At 25.6% G+C, this 21,302-nt stretch overlaps 1 protein-coding gene across 1 annotated transcript; it reads left to right on the forward strand.

Moving 5' to 3' along the window:
* The first annotated feature begins 10,281 nt into the window (after positions 1–10,281).
* LOC130951232 (homeobox protein knotted-1-like 1) lies at positions 10,282–19,764 on the forward strand. The gene is made up of 5 exons (XM_057879876.1): positions 10,282–10,687; positions 10,796–10,909; positions 11,589–11,745; positions 17,965–18,197; positions 19,462–19,764. Exons 1-5 carry the CDS (start codon positions 10,433–10,435, stop codon positions 19,630–19,632), a joined length of 930 nt encoding a protein of 309 aa, XP_057735859.1. The 5' UTR covers positions 10,282–10,432; the 3' UTR covers positions 19,633–19,764.
* The last annotated feature ends 1,538 nt before the right edge of the window (positions 19,765–21,302 follow it).

Here is a 21,302-nt window from a genome sequence, read left to right on the forward strand (position 1 = left end):
TTATGCTTGTCATTTATGTGTGTTTTGATTTTCTTTAGTTATAAACTTTGATATTTGAAATTGTTAATGAATTTTTAATGATAAATTATGGATAACTCATTGTGTGATATTGTCAAATTTTAAATTTTATTAATTTAAAAATTATTGAATTTAAATATTTAAAATTATATATTGAATTTTTTATAATTTTATTCTATATTTAATTAAATCGGTTCAATTATGATTCGATTCCAGTTAAATTATTAAACTATTAAATCAGTTGCTCAATCGATTCGATAACTAATCCGGTTCTAACAATCTTAGTTTGAAGGGAAAAATAGATTTGAAACAAAAGATGCTCATGAAAGAAGAATGGTTGGAAAGAAAAAAAAAAAAGTTTAACATGTGCTGAGTTAATTAGGAATATTTTTTTGTTGATAATTTTTAAATTTTCAATATTAAATTAATATGCTTTTTTTGTGTGGCAGAAAATAATTGGGGAGAGTAAAAACTGACTTGCTCTCAGGATAACTAACCATTTCTCAGTCTAGTATTTTTATTTGAAATTGATTGTAAGTTGAGATTTAAGAAGATAAGAGAAATAAAAGGTCTATAATATAAAATTTAACACTATAAATCTTTTCTTTTCCTTTTCTGAAAAACCCTCAAACAAATCCTTAAAACCATGAATATAATATTCCCGGTTGATAATGATTCAAGATTGTTCAAAAATTAGGTTCATGCATGTAGGTATGATAATAATAAGATGGATTATGCGTTTGGTTCTGAGTCACTGTCAGCTAATTAGAACTGCAAATTGTCATCATAATAAGATGAGTTTTGATGCTTGGACATAGGACCCAAAATTATTTTGGATTCACAAATCTCTCTCTCTCTCTCTCTCTCTCTCTCTCTCTCTCTCTCTCTCTCTCTCTCTCTCTCTCTCTCTAACGCACATACATTATTGTTTTCATGTTTCTTTTCTTTTCTAACATAGCAGTGTCCACTTCTTGTTGTTTAGAGATGGCAACGCCACTCTAAATTCTAAGATACTCATCCTGTTTCAATTCGATCAAGACGGGTAATTACGACAGAGTCACGATCAGTGTGTATAATATAATTGCTTTTTATTCGCCTTAACACATATACAATATAAATAAATATAATCTATATAATTGTAATAATAATTATATTTATAATAGAAAAAATAAATATATAAATTTATATATTAGCTAGAATTGAAAAATTCTTGAATAGCAGTAGAATTTATTATTTTGACCATTATTTTTTGTCATTATTTTTAACTATTAATCTAATCTTTTTAATCTAGTAATTTAGTAATATATTTTTAGTCTATACTTTTAAATATTGATCACTAATTACTAACTAAAAATAATAAGTTTTCATGATCATCTTTTAATGTTTTTTATTAGAATTTAATCAAACATACACATTATTCCATTGTTCACTTGTATACATATTTTGATTTTGCATGCTAAATTTAATTAATTTAAACTAAAATTATGTACAAATTACATTTGAGAGAGATGGATAAGGTGCTGGTGCTGGTGCTGGTACCCAATGAATAAAATTTTGAGTTCAGGTTTTCAACACTAGAGAATAAAAGTGAGCTGAATTCTGAATAAAAATAAAGTAGGATAGGATGGAATTGGTAGTGTCAAAACTCGCTCCTATTGTCCCATTTTATCCCTATTCTTGTTCTTCATATTTTTTTGACACAGAAAATAAATCAGTAAAACTTGAAGTAAAAACTTGAAAGCTTATAAAAGAAATGGTTGGATATACAATTTAACATCAGTACGTACCAAATTTTTATCATTTTAGTTTAAATTACAATTCTCTTTTTCAGCTCAAACTATATATATATATGACAAAACGAAGAAAAAACAATGGTGCCAGTACCAACAAGAAAAACAATAGAGAAGAAGAATGAGAGGGGAGGAGGAGGATGGTTAGAGTCTTAGAGAAGATGACGGATAACTGTAAAAGTTGAGGATGAAATTTTGGATGTGGGAGGGAGAGAAAACAGATTAACAATATGTTTTATGGAAAAGTTTAGCGGGCAGTAGTTTTATTGAATTTTGGCCAGCATGTAACCAGCAGATCAAGGTGAGCCATTAAATGAAATATCACACCAATCTCACACCATCAAATCATCATTGATGATTAGTTGATGGCTAACAATTACAAAAATTGCTGGCCCCTAGCATTGCTCATGTTTTATTCCCAATATAGAAGCATTTTTTCGTGCCTCATTTGTTTTATTTCCAATATAGAAGCGCTATTTCTTAATTATAATTTTGTACAAAATAATTGGTTAGGTAATAACCTAGGGAGCCATCCTTATATTACCCTTTCTTTTAAACATTTGCTTGACTATTTTTTTATGATGTACCAACACATAATTAAATAGGACATAATACAATATGTGATATATAAATACATAAATTTTAAATTTATATATATATATATATATAATATTTTTTAAATAAATTATAATATTTTTTAATATTTTTTATATTAAAAAATAAATTAATTTGTTAATTATTTTTATTTTTTTAATTATATAAAATATTTAAAAAAATTATTTTATTTTAAAAAATAATTTGTATTATTTTTAAATTTATTATTTTAAAAATATAAATTAAAAATAAAATTAAAATGATTATATTTTATGTCACATATGAAGCATATCATTCTTTTTTCAGAAATAATAGGATTTTCGAATGTTATATAATATATATTTAGGTAAATATTATGGTATCTTTAATATTATGATTAAGTTATTAATTAAAAAATATAAATAAATAATATTTAATAAATTTTAAATAATTTATTTTTTATTTTAAATATATTAATTTTTTATTTTAAAAAAATAAATTAGATAATTTAAATACTACAATGAAAATACTATAGAATTCACCATGCCTTTATTACTGTGTCAGCACATCTGTTGATATTTTTGTGCCACATATATTAATAATCAACAATGCATATTATTTTTAAGCTAACTCCAACACAATATGGGTAGGGCTGGCGGAATGGGTAGGCTAAGATAAGGTTTGAATTTTACTTTAAGATAGCGACGGTTATTTTGCGGCGATTTTGTAAATGTGCCGCAAAAAGACAAATTGCGACACATATAGCGGCGGTTAAAGGTTGGGGCTGCAATCCGGACGACATTTAGCGGCGGTTTTGCTAAAACCGCCGCTATATTGCTGTAAGGTTAACATTTCGCGGCGGTTTTCTTCAAACCGCCGCTATATTGCCGGTCAGGTTTATATTTCGTGGCTTCTTTTCGAAAACCGCCGCGATATGTCCGCCGGTGACTTCTTGTTAGGCATTTTGCGGCGGTTACTTTTAAACCGCCGCAAAATGCATATTACCACATATTGCAATGTTTTCTTTAGTAATAATCATTTAGGTATAATCTAGTTAAGTAAATACTACTATCTTAAACTATATATGTTTAAATCATTGTTACTTAAACTTGTAACACTTTTTCTACATTCGTTTTACATAAATAAAAATTTCACAAGTTAAATAAGCTATATATGTTAACTCATGTGAACAAATTTACCAATAAGATTTTTTTATTTACTTTATTGGCATTTAAATTTGCATTCAAATATGGATGTAAAAGAAGAAAATAAAATCATATTCTGGACTAATTAAAAATCAAACATTTTTTAAAAATAATAATTATATATATCTTCTATAAAATATTAAAAATAATAATTAAAAATATTTTCTACAAGTCATTAAAAATTCAAAACGTTATAATTTTACAAAAATTATAATTTTAAATTATTATTTTTTTATTTTAATGATTTGTTGGGCATTTATTAAAATAAAAAATTTAAATTTTTTTTAAATAACAATCTTAGTTTGTATTCTTAGATATAAGAATTCATAATAACTAAATTTAAAATAAAATAATGTTTTATCAAAATTAAATACTAAATAGAATAAAAATATTTTTATATGAAAACTAATCAATTATCTACATATTATTATGGTTAATAGATTCAATAATGCTAACTGACCAACAAAATATAATATTTTTGACAAATATTTTACTAATTTTAAATATTAAAAACTAAATTCTAAATCTTAATAAATATTTTTAGAAAATATTTTATTTTTAATAATTTATAAAAAATATTTGTAATTATTGTTTTTTTTATTTATGATTGAATATACTCTTTATTGAATTTATTATGGATATTATTAGATGTACTCTTTATTGTACTCTTTATATATGCTTGGATCATATATAAATAGACGTAAATTAATTCGATGTACTATGGTCCAAAATTAATTCGAAGCAGACTCATTCGAATTACTAGGGACGACCTAGCGTGCATAATTCGAATCACCCTGGTTCGAACTACCATAAGACTACGGCTGGGTTTGGTAAAGCTTTTTCAGGAGGTGCTTGTGCTAAAAGCACGTCATTTTGCGTTTGGTAAATTAAAAAGCTCAAGTGCTTGTGCTTGCGGCTTTTAAAAGTTAGGGGTGCTTTTGAAAGCACCTAGGAGGGAGCTTTTCAAAGCTGGCTTATGCTTACCAAATTTTTTTCATTTTCCCGCACATATTTCCCGCTATTATATTGCCATTAAAATCTTCGTATATTTCTAACTTCTCTTCCTAACCTTCATAAAATCTAACACAATCTTCATATATTTTTTATTTTTCAACCTAATCTTCACAAATTTCAACACAAATACATCTCTATCACATATTAGGTATGAACTTCTATCTATTTATATTATTTTTTTGTGTTAATTTTGTATTTTTTCAGTAGATCTATTATCTTTGTTTGTTTTTTTCTGTTCTTTGAAACGGGAAGAGGTTGATGAAAACCAATCATAAAATTTTTTTTGCATGAGCATTAGTCCAAATTATAATAACAACATGTATATACATATGTAAATATAGATATATAATCATAAGAGTAGTTTATTTGAGATATGTGTCCCATTTTTTATGATCTGTAAAGGTGAGCCAATATACATAGGTGGGTAATGGACGTACCCAGTACTAACATTGGATTACATACAAATTTTATGATACTTATATAAAATTTTAAAGTTAAAAAATAGAAGAATTTATTTATTATATTTGTGTTTATTATGAATTTTTTATTTTAACATTATTTTATTTTAAAATATTATATAAAATTTTAAAGAATTTGAAAAAAAAATTATTTTTTTGTTATAAACATGTTTATTATAATTTTTTCAACTTTTAAAAGTTGTTTTACCAAACACAATTATGGTGCTTGTACTTATTAAAAGCCATTTTTAATTTGATTTTACCAAACGTAAGTGCTGCAGCTTTTAAAAAGCTGTCTTTTAAAAGACAGCTTTCATAAGCTACTTTTAAAAAGCAAAAGCTTTACCAAACTAAGCCTACATGCAAGCATAATTCAAATTGGACAAATTCCAATTACAAGCATTACAACTAATTCGAATATGACTAATTCAAAGTAGTGTTTGTTTGTCTAATTCAAATGAGACTGATTCGAATTACATAAGAATATGCTTTTAGGAGATCCTGGTAATGTTTTTCAATTTGGTAGAATTGTGTAATTTAGTCCTCCATTTGATTTAATTGTGAATTTTACCCAATATATAAGGTGCCTATAATAACAATGATCAGATATATAAAGTATACAACAAAAATCTGTGTGGCAATTAAATGTGTTCATATGATATATATAATTATTAGCGCTATATACATCGAAGAGACATTTGGCTTGGCGGTAACATGACATTGTTAAAGCTTTTCTTTCCTCCAGGTTCCAAGTTCGAGCTCTACGGAAATACTAAAATTTGGCGGCGGTTTAGAACCGCCGCAAAACAAATGTTGTTTTCGTTTATTTGTTATTTAGCGGCGGTTTGCAACCGCCGCAAAATTGATAGATGTTTAGCGGCGGTTATTCCAGCGGTTGACTAAAACCGCCGCTATCCGTTTTGCCGCGCCCTATCTTCCGGCGTTTCATAAAACCGCCGCGAAATATTTCGCGGCGGTTCAAAACCGCCGCTAAACGGCTCCAGGAACCGCCGCTAAATGGCCTTTTTGTTGTAGTGCTACCAGTTGAGAATCTCTTAACTTTAACCCTATTCGCATTCTAAAATTCTAAATTCTACCTTGTTCGAAGAAAAATAAAAATTTTTAAACAAATTTAAAATTCAACCATTCTAAATTTCATACATATTAATAAAATAAAAAATAAAATACTTTAAATTAAAATTAAAAATAATAAAATCTTAAAGAAATCTAATATAAAATTACAAATAATATCACCATCAACTAACTTAATGGTTATTTTAAACTTTTATATATAAGAAGAAGATTGTAAATTCAACACTCACTTTTTTTACTACATCCTATCTATGAGTAGGGTAGACAATCCTACTCGAATGGGTTGGTCCGAATTGAATATCCATAGGTAGAGTATATATTGTCAGTTCTAAGTATGGGGTTTTAGTGAAGAATATGGATATTAAAAAAATGGATTTCTTTTTTTATATTTTGTTTGTGTTATTGTGTAAGTAAGGCGTTGGCAAATAAGAGACTAGAGAGAGAAGAGTTGAGGCCCAGCAATGGGGTTTTAGTCACATGGAAGAATGTGATGTCTGAGTGAAAATCAGTAACAAAAAGTCTTCAAAGAAGGACCTACATAAACATGGCTTTATCACAAACACACACACGAACCTTGTCAAATCCATTCCACTGTTCTCTGTCCTTTTTTCCTTTCTCACTCATCCAACTCTTAACAAACACACGGGCACAATAATAATATTAAGTTTTCTTGAGTGAACTACTAATTTCCTGTCTTATTTTCAGAAAAGATAAAACCTTTCTTTAGAGTTAAAAAAAAAAAAAAGGAACACTTCAGTCTCTGTCCCTATTTTCACAATATAATGCGATTTTTCTGTGTATTTCTCTATTAAGTGCTAATAGAATTTATTGTTCAACTGTCACGTTAACCTGCTGAATTGGATGTTAAGTGTTAGTATAAAAAGAATTATTTATGTCGGCAAACATGAATATGGATAATGATTTTGAGAAGAGGGATTTAGATGAGAATCGTGATTTTAGAAAAAATGTAGTTAATTCTGCAAAAAGAATGAGAAGAAAATTTATACAACTATTAGTAACAAAAAAGAATATGATTAATTTGTTATAGAAAATTTTTTGAATATTGCGTCAATCCGCATTGTTACTTAAGGTCCACATAAGCAACTTATATGTCATGTAGAGGATTCCATTAAATGCAAAGAAGTTCACCAACAAAGTCAACTTATCTCATAGCATCGAATAACTAGGGTTGTGATGGATTTTTTTTTTTTATTTTAGAAACCTCAAGAAATTAAACCTAGAAATTTTGTAGGGCCATATTGAATATTTTCTCTAAATAAATACACCATCCATTCTATGAATAGCTAGTTAAACTTTTTAGTAAATATCTAAGGCTTTACCCCTAAAATTGTGTATAGTAAAATGTAGTAGTATATTTTGATACTTTTACTTTTTTTTAAAACGAATAAAACCAATTGTAACCACATTTTTCTTTCCTTCACCTATTTCTTTTTTCTTTCTCAAATACAAAATTTTGTCCAAATAACTTTTTCTCTAATAAATAAAAAAAAAATCATACATCAACGAATTTACCTTTATACAAAAAATTCCACTACGAAAGATTAATCGTTGTTATTTATATTGAACATCCAAGACGACTAAAAAAAGTGATCAATGAATCATTTGTGAAAAAAAAAAAAAAATCATTCTCCTACTAATTCGTTGCATGCTAAAACGAATTACATGTAAATTTTGAATTCTCCTTAAAGTGTAACGAATTACATAAAAATAAAATAAGACATTTAATTTATACGTACAAATTTTAATATATTTGTATAATATATGATGAAAACCATTTTATATAAGTAAATTATCCTTCCAAAAATCATCTCTAGCTATCAATCTAAAATACTTTTAAAAATATAGATTTTATTGAATTTTTTTACAAATAAAATTTTGAAAAATGAGATATTATTTATATCTTTAAATTTATCATAATTTTATGCTAGTGGATTATGTTTTTAAGCTAATGGCCAAATATTAAAAAGCAAAAAGAGAAAAAGAAAGCTAGAGATCAATTGATCAAAATGAGATATACATTTATCCCTATATATATATATATATATATATATATATATATATATATATATATATATATATATATATATATAGCTTTACAGCAAAACAATAAACTATCCGAATAATCAAAGATTTTAAATATTACAATGAAAATTTTCACAAAAAATATAAAAAAAAAATCTCTCATGAATACTAAATGTATATCCTTATTAATTAGTAATTAGCATAGTTATTTAAATAAATAATTATTCAAATATTTTCAAAATATATTGAATCAAATACATGAATTGTTTGTTATTTCATTTACGCTAAAAATTTACTATAAATAAAAAAAGTCTAAGATGCTAACATTTATTCAATAAAATTAACTTAAAAATCAGCTAACAATGGAAACATCGGAAAGAAACATTTGAAAGTAAAACAGTAAAAACGTAAAAAGAAATTCAAGCAAAAAAGAACATCTAAAAGTAAAAAAGACGAAATTAAGGTAGCGTTTGTTTGTAGAGACACGACAGAACAAGACACTGAGACAAAGACAATAAGACAAAGACATTAAAAATTATGTTTTGTGTATCGTGTTTGGATACGATGGATAGGACAATAATGTAATGTCCAGTATTATGTTTGGATATACATGGACAAGACTAAAATATTATATAAAATGACTAAAATAGCCATGTAATTCCAAATTTTTTAGTATAAACTAATTTAATAAATAATGAGAGTGCGTAGGAGTACAGACAGTGGGAACTTAAAAAAAATATTTGAAGCAGTAAAAAATTTTAATAAAAAATTATATAATAGTATTTATATTAAAATAAAATTTATAAATATAATTATTTTTTTTAAATTTATTATTAATATGTAGGAATACACATGGTTAATATTAACAAAAAAAATCTGAGTTTAATTAATAAAAAATTTCATTTAGGTTAATAAGCCAAATTAATTTTAAATACAAAATCAGTTTTAAAAAAAGAATCCATTTTTAAATGGAAAAAAATTAATTTTTGCATATAAAAATCTATTTTTATTTAGAAAATTAATTTTTTTTATCTAAAATTTTATTTTTCTTTTCAAAAAATTAATTTTTCTTTAAATTATATAAAATCAAGTACAATTTATAAATTATTTTTTAGCATTTTAAAATATCAATTTTACCTTAATAATATTTATCTTTTAAAAGTCTCCAGATTAATTATTTTTGTTATTATTTTTATTACAAATCAAATAATATAATATAAGGTTAAAATGATGTTGAAGTAAAAATGATAAGAAAAAAGAAATTATCCAGTCCAATAAAAATTTTTATAAAAAGGAGAGAGTACTTGAGAAAAAAAGAGAAAGAAAAAGAACGTAGAGATAGAAATTAGAAAAAGAGCATGGAGTAAAAAAGTACTTCCTGAAAACAACGCAAAATAGGAAAAATAAGAAGGGGTAGCAGTAGAATAATAAAAAATAGCACCATGGACAAAAAAGAAAAAAATTCATAAAAACAGTCCGTGTCCCTCTTTCAAATTCCGTGTCCATCATTGTCCCGGAGACAATATGTTCAGTGTCCATGTCTTTGCTTCCAAACGCTTTTTAAGAATGTGCTGTCCATGTCTCCGTATCCTGTCTCCGAAAACAAACGCTACCTAATTTATTGCTTAAAGTTTAACATTTATAATATAAAATTTATAATTTAGGATTTAAGATTTAGAGTGATTGCAGAGGATGATGAGAAAGAAAAAAAAGTGGATGATTTGTGGTAATTAGTGAAATTATAGTATTGAGAGAAAAAAATCTAAAGAGAAAAAAAGAATAAAAGAAAAATATTTTTTAAAACAGAAAAAAAATAATAACATAGCTCCTCTTCTTAGAACTTATTTGGTTATAACTCATTAATTATTGGGTGAAGTTGGCTTATTTTGATAGTAAAAAATATAAATAATAACATAGCTCCTCTTCTTAGAAAAAAAAAAAGAGACAAGTAACAAAAAATCAGTTTAATCTCATTAGTAACAGTAACTACCTCTCTCCATTTAATTTGTCCTGTTTATCTTTTTTTTTTCTTTTTTGTGTAGAGTACTTACTCTCTAGCTAACTAAGTAGCCTCCCTTGTGAAAGAAACTGAACACGCTAAGTTGTATAGTGTGGTCTCTTTCCAGGTGGCGTAACTGACTTACCCCTTCTCCATCCAATTTTGTATAATACACACACTCACACACTCCCTTATCCTTTTTCTTTTTCTCCTTTTTATAATCAAACACCATTTATTTACATGGAGGATTTTTACATCAAGTTGAGCAACAATAATAATAACAATTTCGAAGCTTCTTCTTCGGAGGAGGATGTTGTTGTAACCGCTTCTAAGTTGCATCTAACAGAAGCTACTACGAGCGTGGGCGTGGGTAGTAACTACCTCCTTCAACTTGCAGCACCCGACCCGGATATGTCGGATCCGGTGATTAAGGCTCAGATCGCCAACCATCCCCGGTATCCCGATTTGCTCTCTGCTTACATTCAATGTCAAAAGGTTCTTTCAATTCCTTCCAATCTATCCTTTTTTATTACACACACTTCTATTTTAGGATTCCATAGAGTTTTAATCAATATCTATTCTTTTTGTTGTGGCTCCAAAAAGGTTGGAGCGCCGCCTGAAGTGGCGTCTCTGCTTGAAGAAATAAGCCGTGAAAGTCATCCAATGGATACTCGCCGCCGTCAGATTGGAGATGATCCTGAGCTTGATGACTTCATGGTATGTACTTTAATTTTTTTTAATTTTTTTTATATATGAAATAAAAATATTATTTGTAAACTAAAATCAACCACCGAAATCAATTACCAATATATTTGTGTATAAATATATATGTAATTTAATTTACTTTCAATGTGTATTTATATTTTCGTTTGTATTTTATATTGTTGGCGGATTTTGATGGCTAATTTTAATGTACACATAACATAATCTTTATTAATAATGTTATGTTAATTTAATTTTGATACATAGTTAATATGAAATAATTTTATATTAATATCTAATTATTATCTAAAAAATATCTTTTATATTGATTAGATTATTATCTAAAAAACGTTACTGATGTGATTAAACGATTATGTAAAATATTTTACGCTATCAATACATCAAAATTAATCACTAATGTAAATAATTGTTAAAAGCATACATGAGTGTAAATATCATTTAGGCTTTTAAACGAGAGATTGAAAATTAAAATTTGGTTTTAGCTAGGTATGGAAATGATCTCGTGTGTCCTTAAATTAATTGATTGATAATTTACGGCAAAGTGATTAGTCACTAAAAACAAAATCTTAAAAAGAGTGCTTGTATCCTTTTCCCTAACGTGATTGATGTATCATGTGAATAAACACATAATATTCTGATGAATGATGAGCTTAATTAATTTGGATTAATGTAGGAATCATACTGCAATGTTCTTCATAAATACAAGGAGGAGCTGTCGAAGCCATTCAACGAAGCAACCTTGTTTTTGTGTAACATCGAATCACAACTCAGCAACCTATGTAAGGGAACACTAACAATCTCTTTGGACACCAATAATAGTCATCGATCCGGTAATGATTTCTTATTCTTATCAATATATGTTGTGTAAAATTCCAAGTTAGATATGTATGTATGTATGTGTGGCCCTTTATCTTCGTTTATTGTATTAACATTTTGTTTTTAACTGAAGATGGATGAATATGGTGTGGCCCTCTAGTGTACGTTAAAGATGAACAAGTGTTGGAATTATTTAATTAAACTTTTGCATGGAGAGGCCCACCTTAGCAGTAACTTAAATGCTCAATTGGAATCTCTGACATCAAACAATAATTCATCATTTTTGCATTGCTTTGTGTATGTATAAACCGGCTTTCACAAACGAAGAAAATTAAACAAACATTGACATTAGGTTAAATTGTACTTGAACAATGTTTTAGGCTTTTGATTTTGGTAGAAACTCACCTAAAGATATCTTCATACGAAGTTGATAATTAAAAATTATTAGATTAAATATATTTAATTAAATTATTATTTAACAACTTTTACTTATCAATTTACATTAAAAAAATGTATGTGATCAATTTTCACCTTTAATTTTAGATCTTAAACTCATTGTATCAACTAATAATTAATATATTTGGAGTTAGTTTTGTTAATTGAAAAACTCTTAGAGTCAGTATTTTTTAATAATTTTAGCCATCATTTAATTAGTATAAATATTAAATTATTTTTAATAAATAAATTTTATTAATTTATATGTATAAATTTTAAAATATATATATAAATTATATTAATTCTTATATATAAAATTTAATAAATATAAATATAAATTATATATTTTTTATGTATATAATGTTTATAAATATAAATATAAATTATTATTAATTAAATATTGACCAAAAATAATAATATTTGTTAATTATGTGTAGCATTGCTCTTGTTAATTATATATTCGAATCAGCAGGGTGCATATATGGTATTAATATTTTTAATAACACATTTATTCCAAATACATTAAATACTTATAATGTCTTTTGGAAAAAAAAAATAAGGAGCCATGTGTAAGAAGCATTATTATTATATATGGTCCACAAATTAAAACACCGGTGGTTCTTCTTTAAAATAACTCACTCCAATCACGAGTACATAATAATAACAACTTATTCATGCTGGTTGAACCATTTTGGCAAACATCAATGTTAGATATTTTTGTTAGAGATATAATTATTCATATTATTTTTTTATTAGTTTAAATTTTTAAGATAAGTAATTTTATTATACATACATAATATCAAAACTTTATATTAAAAAGGTCTAAATTTTGATCATTGATAAATCTTAAAAAGTAAAAAAATAAAATAAAACAAATAAAAGAAAAAAGAAGACATACAAAAATTAAACAAAATCTAAAAGAAACTTTTACTTAAATAAAAATATTAAAAATATACTTATTCATATTGTATTCTCCTATTAATTTAAACTTTTAGAATAAATGATTTCATGATAATTTTAAATATTGTGTTATCTTTTTTATTAGAATAATTCTAAAAGATTTAAATTTGATTTGATAAACTTTTTTAAAAATATATTTATATTTTTTAAAATTATAGAAAAAATCACAAATACCTCATTTTATATTTGATAAATAAAAAACACCGAATACTTGCGTTGGTAGTTTTTAGAAGTTATAAGTGCTTTTGAGAACTCCTAAAAAAATGTTTACAATTAATTTATATTTATGAAAATTAAAAAAAAATTTAATATAATCTCATCTATTAATAAATATATAATATATTTTTATATTTATATTTATTATAATTTTTTAATTTTAAAAATTATTTTATTAAATATAATTATTATTATTTTTATTAAAAATTATTTTAATTTAATTTTACTAAATATAAGTTCTACAACTTTTAAAGACGTGTATTTTAAATAAAAGATAACTTTAATAAACTATTTTTAAAAATTAAAAATTTTACCAACCTAAACTTCAATTTATTCTTATTATAACTTCGATTAAATAAGATAATTTCTTTACTTTCCTTTTATACTAGACTGTCAAAAATTTCTCTTTACAACTTAAATCAAATAGGCGCAACAAATAAAGTGAATTACTCAAACCACACTTAGGTTCAGTTTGGGTAACCAACTTAATTAAGTTCTTTTTGATAAAATAATTTAAATAATAAATGACTATGTTAAAAGTAACTTATAGATAAGTTATTTTGTGTTTGAATTTTTAACTCTAAAAGTGCTTATTTTATAGAAATGTGATGAAAAGTAGAAGTATTATGAGAGAAGTCATTTTTTTAACTTCTCTATAAGCTCCTAAACAGCTTCTTAAAAAGTTGTAATTTGATTTTGAAAATTGCACCAGACATTAATACTACTACTTTTCATAAGTCAAAAGTAAAAAAAAGTTATTTTTAAAGTTTTTCAAACGATCCTTAAAATACACGGATAGAAAATTCTGCGTAATTGGTAAAACCTCAGAATTGTATTTTAGACAAACAATGAAAAGTGTCCATATATAGGCCAATTTTTCTATGTATCAAATTAAATTAACGATACTGAAATTATTTAATCCTACTTTTAATCTTTGATTTGAAACTATAATTAAATATATAATTCTGAAGTATATGATTTGATCCTAAAAGGATATATCAATCAACTAAATCCAATTAATCAGTTTAAATAGACTCTTGATTTGCTGAGCTTCTCATGGTTGCTTGCTCTGCAAATTATAAGGATCAAGTTCTTTTTCTTGTAATAGATAGTAAAACTGTCAAAATAAGTTGTGACTTGTAAATCGATTTGGCTCCCTTACAAAAATAAACGAGCTGAGCTCATAAAATATGACTTGTTTATAAGCGGATCATTTTTGTCTTGACTCGCATAATTAGCGAGTCAAGTGGGTGTAGTATCAGATCCCACAGATAGTAAGTCTTTTCTTTCTTATGAAAAATAAAAAGAAGTCTTTCTCAAAGATTCTATAGACCATAGAAATGTCATATTAGAAAGTATATGATATATGAAATTGAGATAGTTACCTTTCAGAAAATTAGAGAATTTTAATGTAGATGTGTTATTCTTCGGAAGGTAGGAGAAAAGAGACAATGGACTATTTGTACAATGTGTACAATGGCTATTGAGTTATGAAATGAACATCCCCTATACTATTTAGAATAACCATCCGAGTACAAAGGATAATAAACATCTTCTCGAAAAATTAGCGCTTTAATACTATGTCATGATACCACTCATCCCAAAAGCTTCAGCTGATGGGAAAATGTAACACTAATAATTATATCTCTAATACTCTATAAACCTCCATTGTACACATTGTATAAATATCTCATTGGCTCCTCATACTTTCCCTTTATAATAACATATATAAAGTTTTTTGTTATTGTAATATTAAAATTTTTAACTAAATTTTAGGCTTTAGTTAGTTAATAATAACTATATAAATGTACAATAAAATTTCTTGACTTTTACAAATATTAACTAACTAAAAAATATTAAAATTAACTTTTTTTTCTTAATTTAATTATTTAAAAACACATAAAAAAATAGCGTTTGGATCATGTTAGAGAGAGTGTGTACGAGTCAATGTATGAACAGTGTAACTAGATATTCTTTAAATATTGTCCTTTATTCGGTTTTTAGAGGAGAGAAAAAATAAAAATAAATAACTTTTTTTTTATTTTTTGAATAACTAATACATGAAAGTGAATATTTAAATTAATTAAATAATAATAAATTCTTAAAAAGACGGATTAAATGCTGAATTTTAAACGACAGTAGTATTTTTCATATGAATTCCCTTTTTATCTATGAATAAGATAAGTTATTAAAGAAATAAAATGTGAAAATTAAAGGGTATGAACAACATTGGGTCAGAACATATTATATACATATTAGTTTTCCTAGTATTAAATCAGGAGAAAGTTTTTGTTGTTTTCATTAATGATGATGCAGTTGCATATATAGATTTGAACTAATTAACTTAAAAGGAGAATAAGGATTAATTATGACGTAGATATCAAAGTTGAACCCTTTTATTTTATTTTATTATTTTTCAGTTTGTAACTAGCTTTCAACATTATTAGATCTCGAATATAATTTCCAATTGCTTAATTCATCATCCTTGAGTATTTATCCTTTTCATCAATTATTTTAGTTCTCTCAGCTATACAGAATTTATTTCTGTGTCCAATTTTTGCATACTTGTTTATTTGATCTTAAATATTCATATAAAGTGATTATTTTCATAAAAACATCTTTATACAAAAATGATATTTTAACTTATTAAATAATTCAATTAAATATATTCAATTCTCAATATATCTATCAAACTATCTAATAATTTATAAAATCATCTTCATATATATGAAGATGTTTGCGTGGAAGCAATTACTTTCGTATACATGCAAATGTCATATATTTATTTTGTTACTATGATTTCCATAGTTGATGTTTAATTAGTACTACATAATAATAAAACGATACACTTTTTTTAATTATTATTTTGGCCTTTTGTTGCACGGGGGCAAATATAATATTTTTGGCATGCATGCATGGTTTTGTTAGCTTATTTATATTTGAAATCGAAGTTTTTGCATGTTTCATGTTTCTACATGTAGAAGTAGTGGTATGTATTAATGAAGAGGCAAATCAACGTTATGCTTTTCGTACTTGAAAGTGAGTGTGTCATGCATGTTCGATCATTATCATAGCTATAAATGGAAGACTAATGCCTTAGTTGAAGGAAGGGAGGGGGGGGGGGGGGGGGACCATTCTCAAGAAGACATGAGAAAATGAAAGTTATATCTAACTCAGAATTTGGCATGTATTCATGATTGTTTAATAATTTTCTAGTCCCCTGAACAATGATAATGGATAAGGGTGAAAATTCAGGTGCAGTAAATCTCACGAGTTGATAGTTGAAAACTGTTAAATTATTTGACTAAATTTTTATTTAATAATTTTTAACTATTAACTTTATGTGAAGTTAATTGTACTTGAGTTTCCACCGTTGATGATAGTTAAACTTCTACATTCTTCTTCAATAAAAATGAGTTCAATATTTAATTATTATTATTGTAAAAGTCATTTTAATAAGTTATTTTTTTAACTATCCATAAAGCATGTGAACGTGTAGAATAAGTCAATAAAATTATCTGTATCAAATGTAATTAATAGGTATGGCTTTGCTAATTTATTATTAGAGAAAATGGTAAATACATCTTAACTTTTTAATTCAAAAATAAATAAATTTTTGATTAATTAAAAATACAAAAATATTTTTTATTATTTAAAATATGAAATATCTAAATCTTTTTAAAAAGTTGATTTATCCTTATATATTTTAGATAAAAAAAATTCAAATATTTCATAATTTAAAAAGTAAAAAATATTTTTATATTTTCAATTAATTAAAAATTTATGTATATTTAAATTAAAAAATTAGAGAATTATTTATCTTTTTTCTCTTATTATTATGAACAATCTCTTAAATGAGTTATTAAACCTCAAGACAACCAAATAATGACTATTTGTTTCTTGACAAATGAATAGTTTTATGTGTGTATGTATTAAGCACTAGTCTTTCTCTCTGGAAATTATGCATGGAAAAAAGAACAATAATAATGTTATATATAGATATATGAATAAAAAAATAGCCACTAATAATTAGCCACGATATATAAGAAGAGCAATGATAGGGTTAGTAACTTTTGTGATTGGTAGTCAGCAAATAGTCATCAATAATGATTTAATGGTGTGAAATTGGTGTGAGATTTCATCCAATGACTCACTTTTCTCTTCTGGTTATTACATGTTGGCCAAAATTCAACAAAACTGCTGGCTTTAGACTTTTCCATATAATAATACATATTTAGAGTTGATAAAAAATGTTTGATTATTACACTGTAGTAAATAAGTTTGATTATTTTGTTATGACATTTAATTTGTAAACTTTGAAAAGTTTCATAATTTTAGTGATTAATTACTTCGTTTGAGAAATATATGAAACAAAATGCATGTATAATTATTTTGTAGTATTTATGGAAAATTTTTAAAAAACGAATGTGCATGGAATAATGTTAGTTATAAAGAAATGCATCCATTATATTTGTTGTTGTCTTGTATAACTTTTTCTTTTTCTTTTTCTTTTAAAAGAAAGAAATTATAAGCTCCCATTGATTGAGAAAAGGGTGTGTATTAGAGTATTAGGTTGAGAATTGAATGAGTTAGAATTAAAGATTGAAATGATGATGATTCAGATGAAGCAGCAGGGAGTTGTTCATCAGAGGTGGAAGGAATTGAATATGGATATGGGACACGTGGCGTTGGAGATAAAGAGCTGAAGGAAATGTTGCTTCGTAAGTACAGTGGTTACCTTAGTAGCTTGAGAAAGGAGTTTCTAAAGAAAAGGAAAAAGGGTAAGCTTCCCAAAGATGCAAGGATTGCTCTCATGGATTGGTGGAACTCCCACTATAGATGGCCTTATCCTACGGTACTTACATTCCTATATGCTTCACATGCAACATTTTCTGTTATTGGTAGATCAACTCCTTATATCAATTATTCAAAGTTGTTTATTGAGAAAAGTACTAGTTAAGGTATGGATAAACAGCTTAATTAATTTTTTTTAAATATAGTTTAAATAATAAATATTTATATTAAAAATAATTTATAAATAAATTATTTTGTATTTAATTTTTTAATTTTAAAAGTACTTATTTTAAAAAAAATATGATAAAAAAATTATTATGAAAAAAGTTATTTTTTTAACTTTTCTATAAACACTTAAATAGTTTATATTTAATTTTAAAAATTATACCAGATATACTATTACTTTTCATAAATAAAAAATTAAAAAAAATAACTTTTAAAATTTTTAAATGGGTCCTAAGTCCTGCTTTAATATTTGGGTTAAGTTTTATTTTCGTTTTTAATATTTAAAATGTCTTATTTCATCCTATTTTAATTATTTGGTCAAAATCAAAATTATTGTTCTAAATATATAACCTTTCTTTTTTTATGATTTTCTTTTAGCTAGTGACAAAAATTGTAATTATAGTAATCATGTGATTGAAAGTAAAAATATAGAATAATAAAAAAAATAATAAATGAGGAAAACTAATATTTTTAAAAATTATTTAATTCTAATTAAAAGACTAAAATATAATGAAATAAAATATTTAAGATAAAAATAGACAATATTTCAAACTACAAAGACAAAATTAAAATTTAGCTAAACATTATGAACTAAAACAATAGTATTTTACTCTTGGTTTATTTTATCAAGGATAAATTAAACTCGTTCTTTCTAAAGGTTAGGAAATAATTTATATATTTCACCTCTGATTCGTAAAAAATAGTACATACTAGCCTGTTTTGATATTGAAGTTGCAGAATATTGAATTTTTTTTCCAGAAAAAAAGAAAAAACAATATGACACTAACTTAACCTATAAACATGAAATTCTTCGCTTTCTTGATACCTATCAGTGTATCTTGTGTACCCTATAAACATGAAATTCTTAGCTTTCTTGAAAAATCAATTAGTCACCTATGTAAATATCTTCTAATATTATAAGATTAGAGGCGAATGCAATTTATTCTTCTTTTATGAAACGACCTTTAGAAATATGAAGTAACGAAGAAAAATAAATTGGTACAGATAACATTTGTTTGTTGAATTAAAAATATGGAGGATTCAATATATACATATGTAGCATGATTGGTTGCAATTCTGAATATATATACATTTATCAGGAGGAGGAGAAATTGATGTTATCCGAGATGACTGGATTGGACATAAAGCAGATAAACAATTGGTTCATAAATCAGAGGAAACGCCATTGGAAACCATCTTCAGAGATGCGATTTGGTGTCATGGAAGGTGTAAGTGGTGCTGCACATGGCACCATATTAGAACATATGTAATTTCTACTTTCTAGATAACATTGTGCATGCTTTATTTCATAGCGATCAATACCACGTTGTGATCCATATGTTGCTTTAATTTCTGAGTTGAATGATGTATGAAAGTATACATGGTTGTTTTTTTTGTCTACATTTATATACTATATGCCCAATTTTTTATTTTAAATTAAAGCGGGGCTAATGCCCAAGAGAATAAAATAAGGTATGGTAGTCCCTAGTCATCAGCAATAATGTACCATAATTCTGGTGGTGGTAAGGTATAAGTGGATACCAGAATGTAATAACTGTACGCTTTTTTTACTTAGCTATACAGAGTATCTACAAATTTCATTATATTAAATTATTAATTGATTAATAGCTAATAAAATTCAACAGTAATGGAAATTACAAACCATGAGTAATTTGTGTTTTACTCAAAGAACAATGCTAGGAACCAAAAGGGATTAGCCAAAAATTAGCCAAATATCTCTGGGTGAATTCAAAATCTCTATGAGTTAGTATATATAGATGTTTCTTCTACGAAGTATCAGAATGTTTCTTTTTCATACTAAATAGATGTTCTTTTATATATTTTTCGAATTTTTTTGTACAAATGTGAATGTCTCTATTTCTTTAATAATTTCATAATTTTTTTTAAATTTATAGATATTTAATTATTTTTACTAAAATATAACTGAATATTTTTTCGTTAAGTATTAGAATATTTTTTTTCATATTAAATAAATATTTTTTTTATATTTCTGTAATTGAAATGAAGCGAAAAAGAAGAAAAGGAACATTTCTTCTTCCATGAAAGCTTTGAGGAACAAGGAACAAATACAATCTGGCTACCCAAACAAGGCACGAGGCTACTCTTTTCATACTACAGGGGCAGTTGCTGCCGCTTAATAATAATAAAAGCTAGTTCCATGAATCTTGTATGAAATAATTGGCTTCTATTTTCTGATGCAGTACTGCTATTCCCTTTAAAAAAGCAAAAAAAAAAAAAGAAACAGAGGAAAAAACATTGAAAAAGAGATTGAAAATTAACCCAAAAAAAATAAGAATAAAAAATGAGATGTGGACTTCGTGTTGAAGCAATTGTCTTGGATGCGCTTGTTAAGGGCGTCGCGGAGAGCATGAAAGTTCGCCGGTGCTTCCAGCAGCATTGGTGAGAAAGAGAGGTTTGTGTGTGTGATTGTTGGAGGTGGGTAGGTTAATGTGAGCGAGAAGAGGAAGGTTTTTATAGGTTTTAATTAGGTTTACTTAATCAATTTTGAATTTTTTAAATTTTGAATTTAAAAAATTTAAAATTAATAATTAATATAAATTAATGTGGTTTTGTTTAGTTTTTGGCTGGTAACCTTTTTTGGTTCCATATACTTTTCCTTACTCAAATAAAGAGTAAAAGGTCACATGAGTATTGTTTCTTGTGACCATGGTACCAAGAGTTTAGAAAAGAAACGAAAAATTATTTAGAAAAGTATTATTTTTATTCATATTTCTCATCTAGGATTACAAGATTCTTACCAATATATATAGACCAACAGTACGTTAAGGGTACACTCGTTATGGAATAATATCCTAATAAAATTACATTGATTTTTTTTCTAATCCTCTTTGATATTTTTCTAATTTTGTTCCCTAATTATGATATTTTAATACTCCCCTCAAGGTGAGTAGTGGGATCA

Source organism: Arachis stenosperma, chromosome 9 (genome assembly GCF_014773155.1).
Source record: "Arachis stenosperma cultivar V10309 chromosome 9, arast.V10309.gnm1.PFL2, whole genome shotgun sequence".
Classification (NCBI taxonomy): domain Eukaryota; kingdom Viridiplantae; phylum Streptophyta; class Magnoliopsida; order Fabales; family Fabaceae; genus Arachis; species Arachis stenosperma.

Coding starts and splice junctions, on each gene's coding strand:
- LOC130951232 (XM_057879876.1), top strand. CDS start 10,433: ATGGAGGATTTTTACATCAAGTTGAGCAACAATAATAATAACAATTTC. Junction 10,688..10,795: donor CTTACATTCAATGTCAAAAG/GTTCTTTCAATT, acceptor GGCTCCAAAAAG/GTTGGAGCGCCGCCTGAAGT. Junction 11,746..17,964: donor CAATAATAGTCATCGATCCG/GTAATGATTTCT, acceptor ATGATGATTCAG/ATGAAGCAGCAGGGAGTTGT.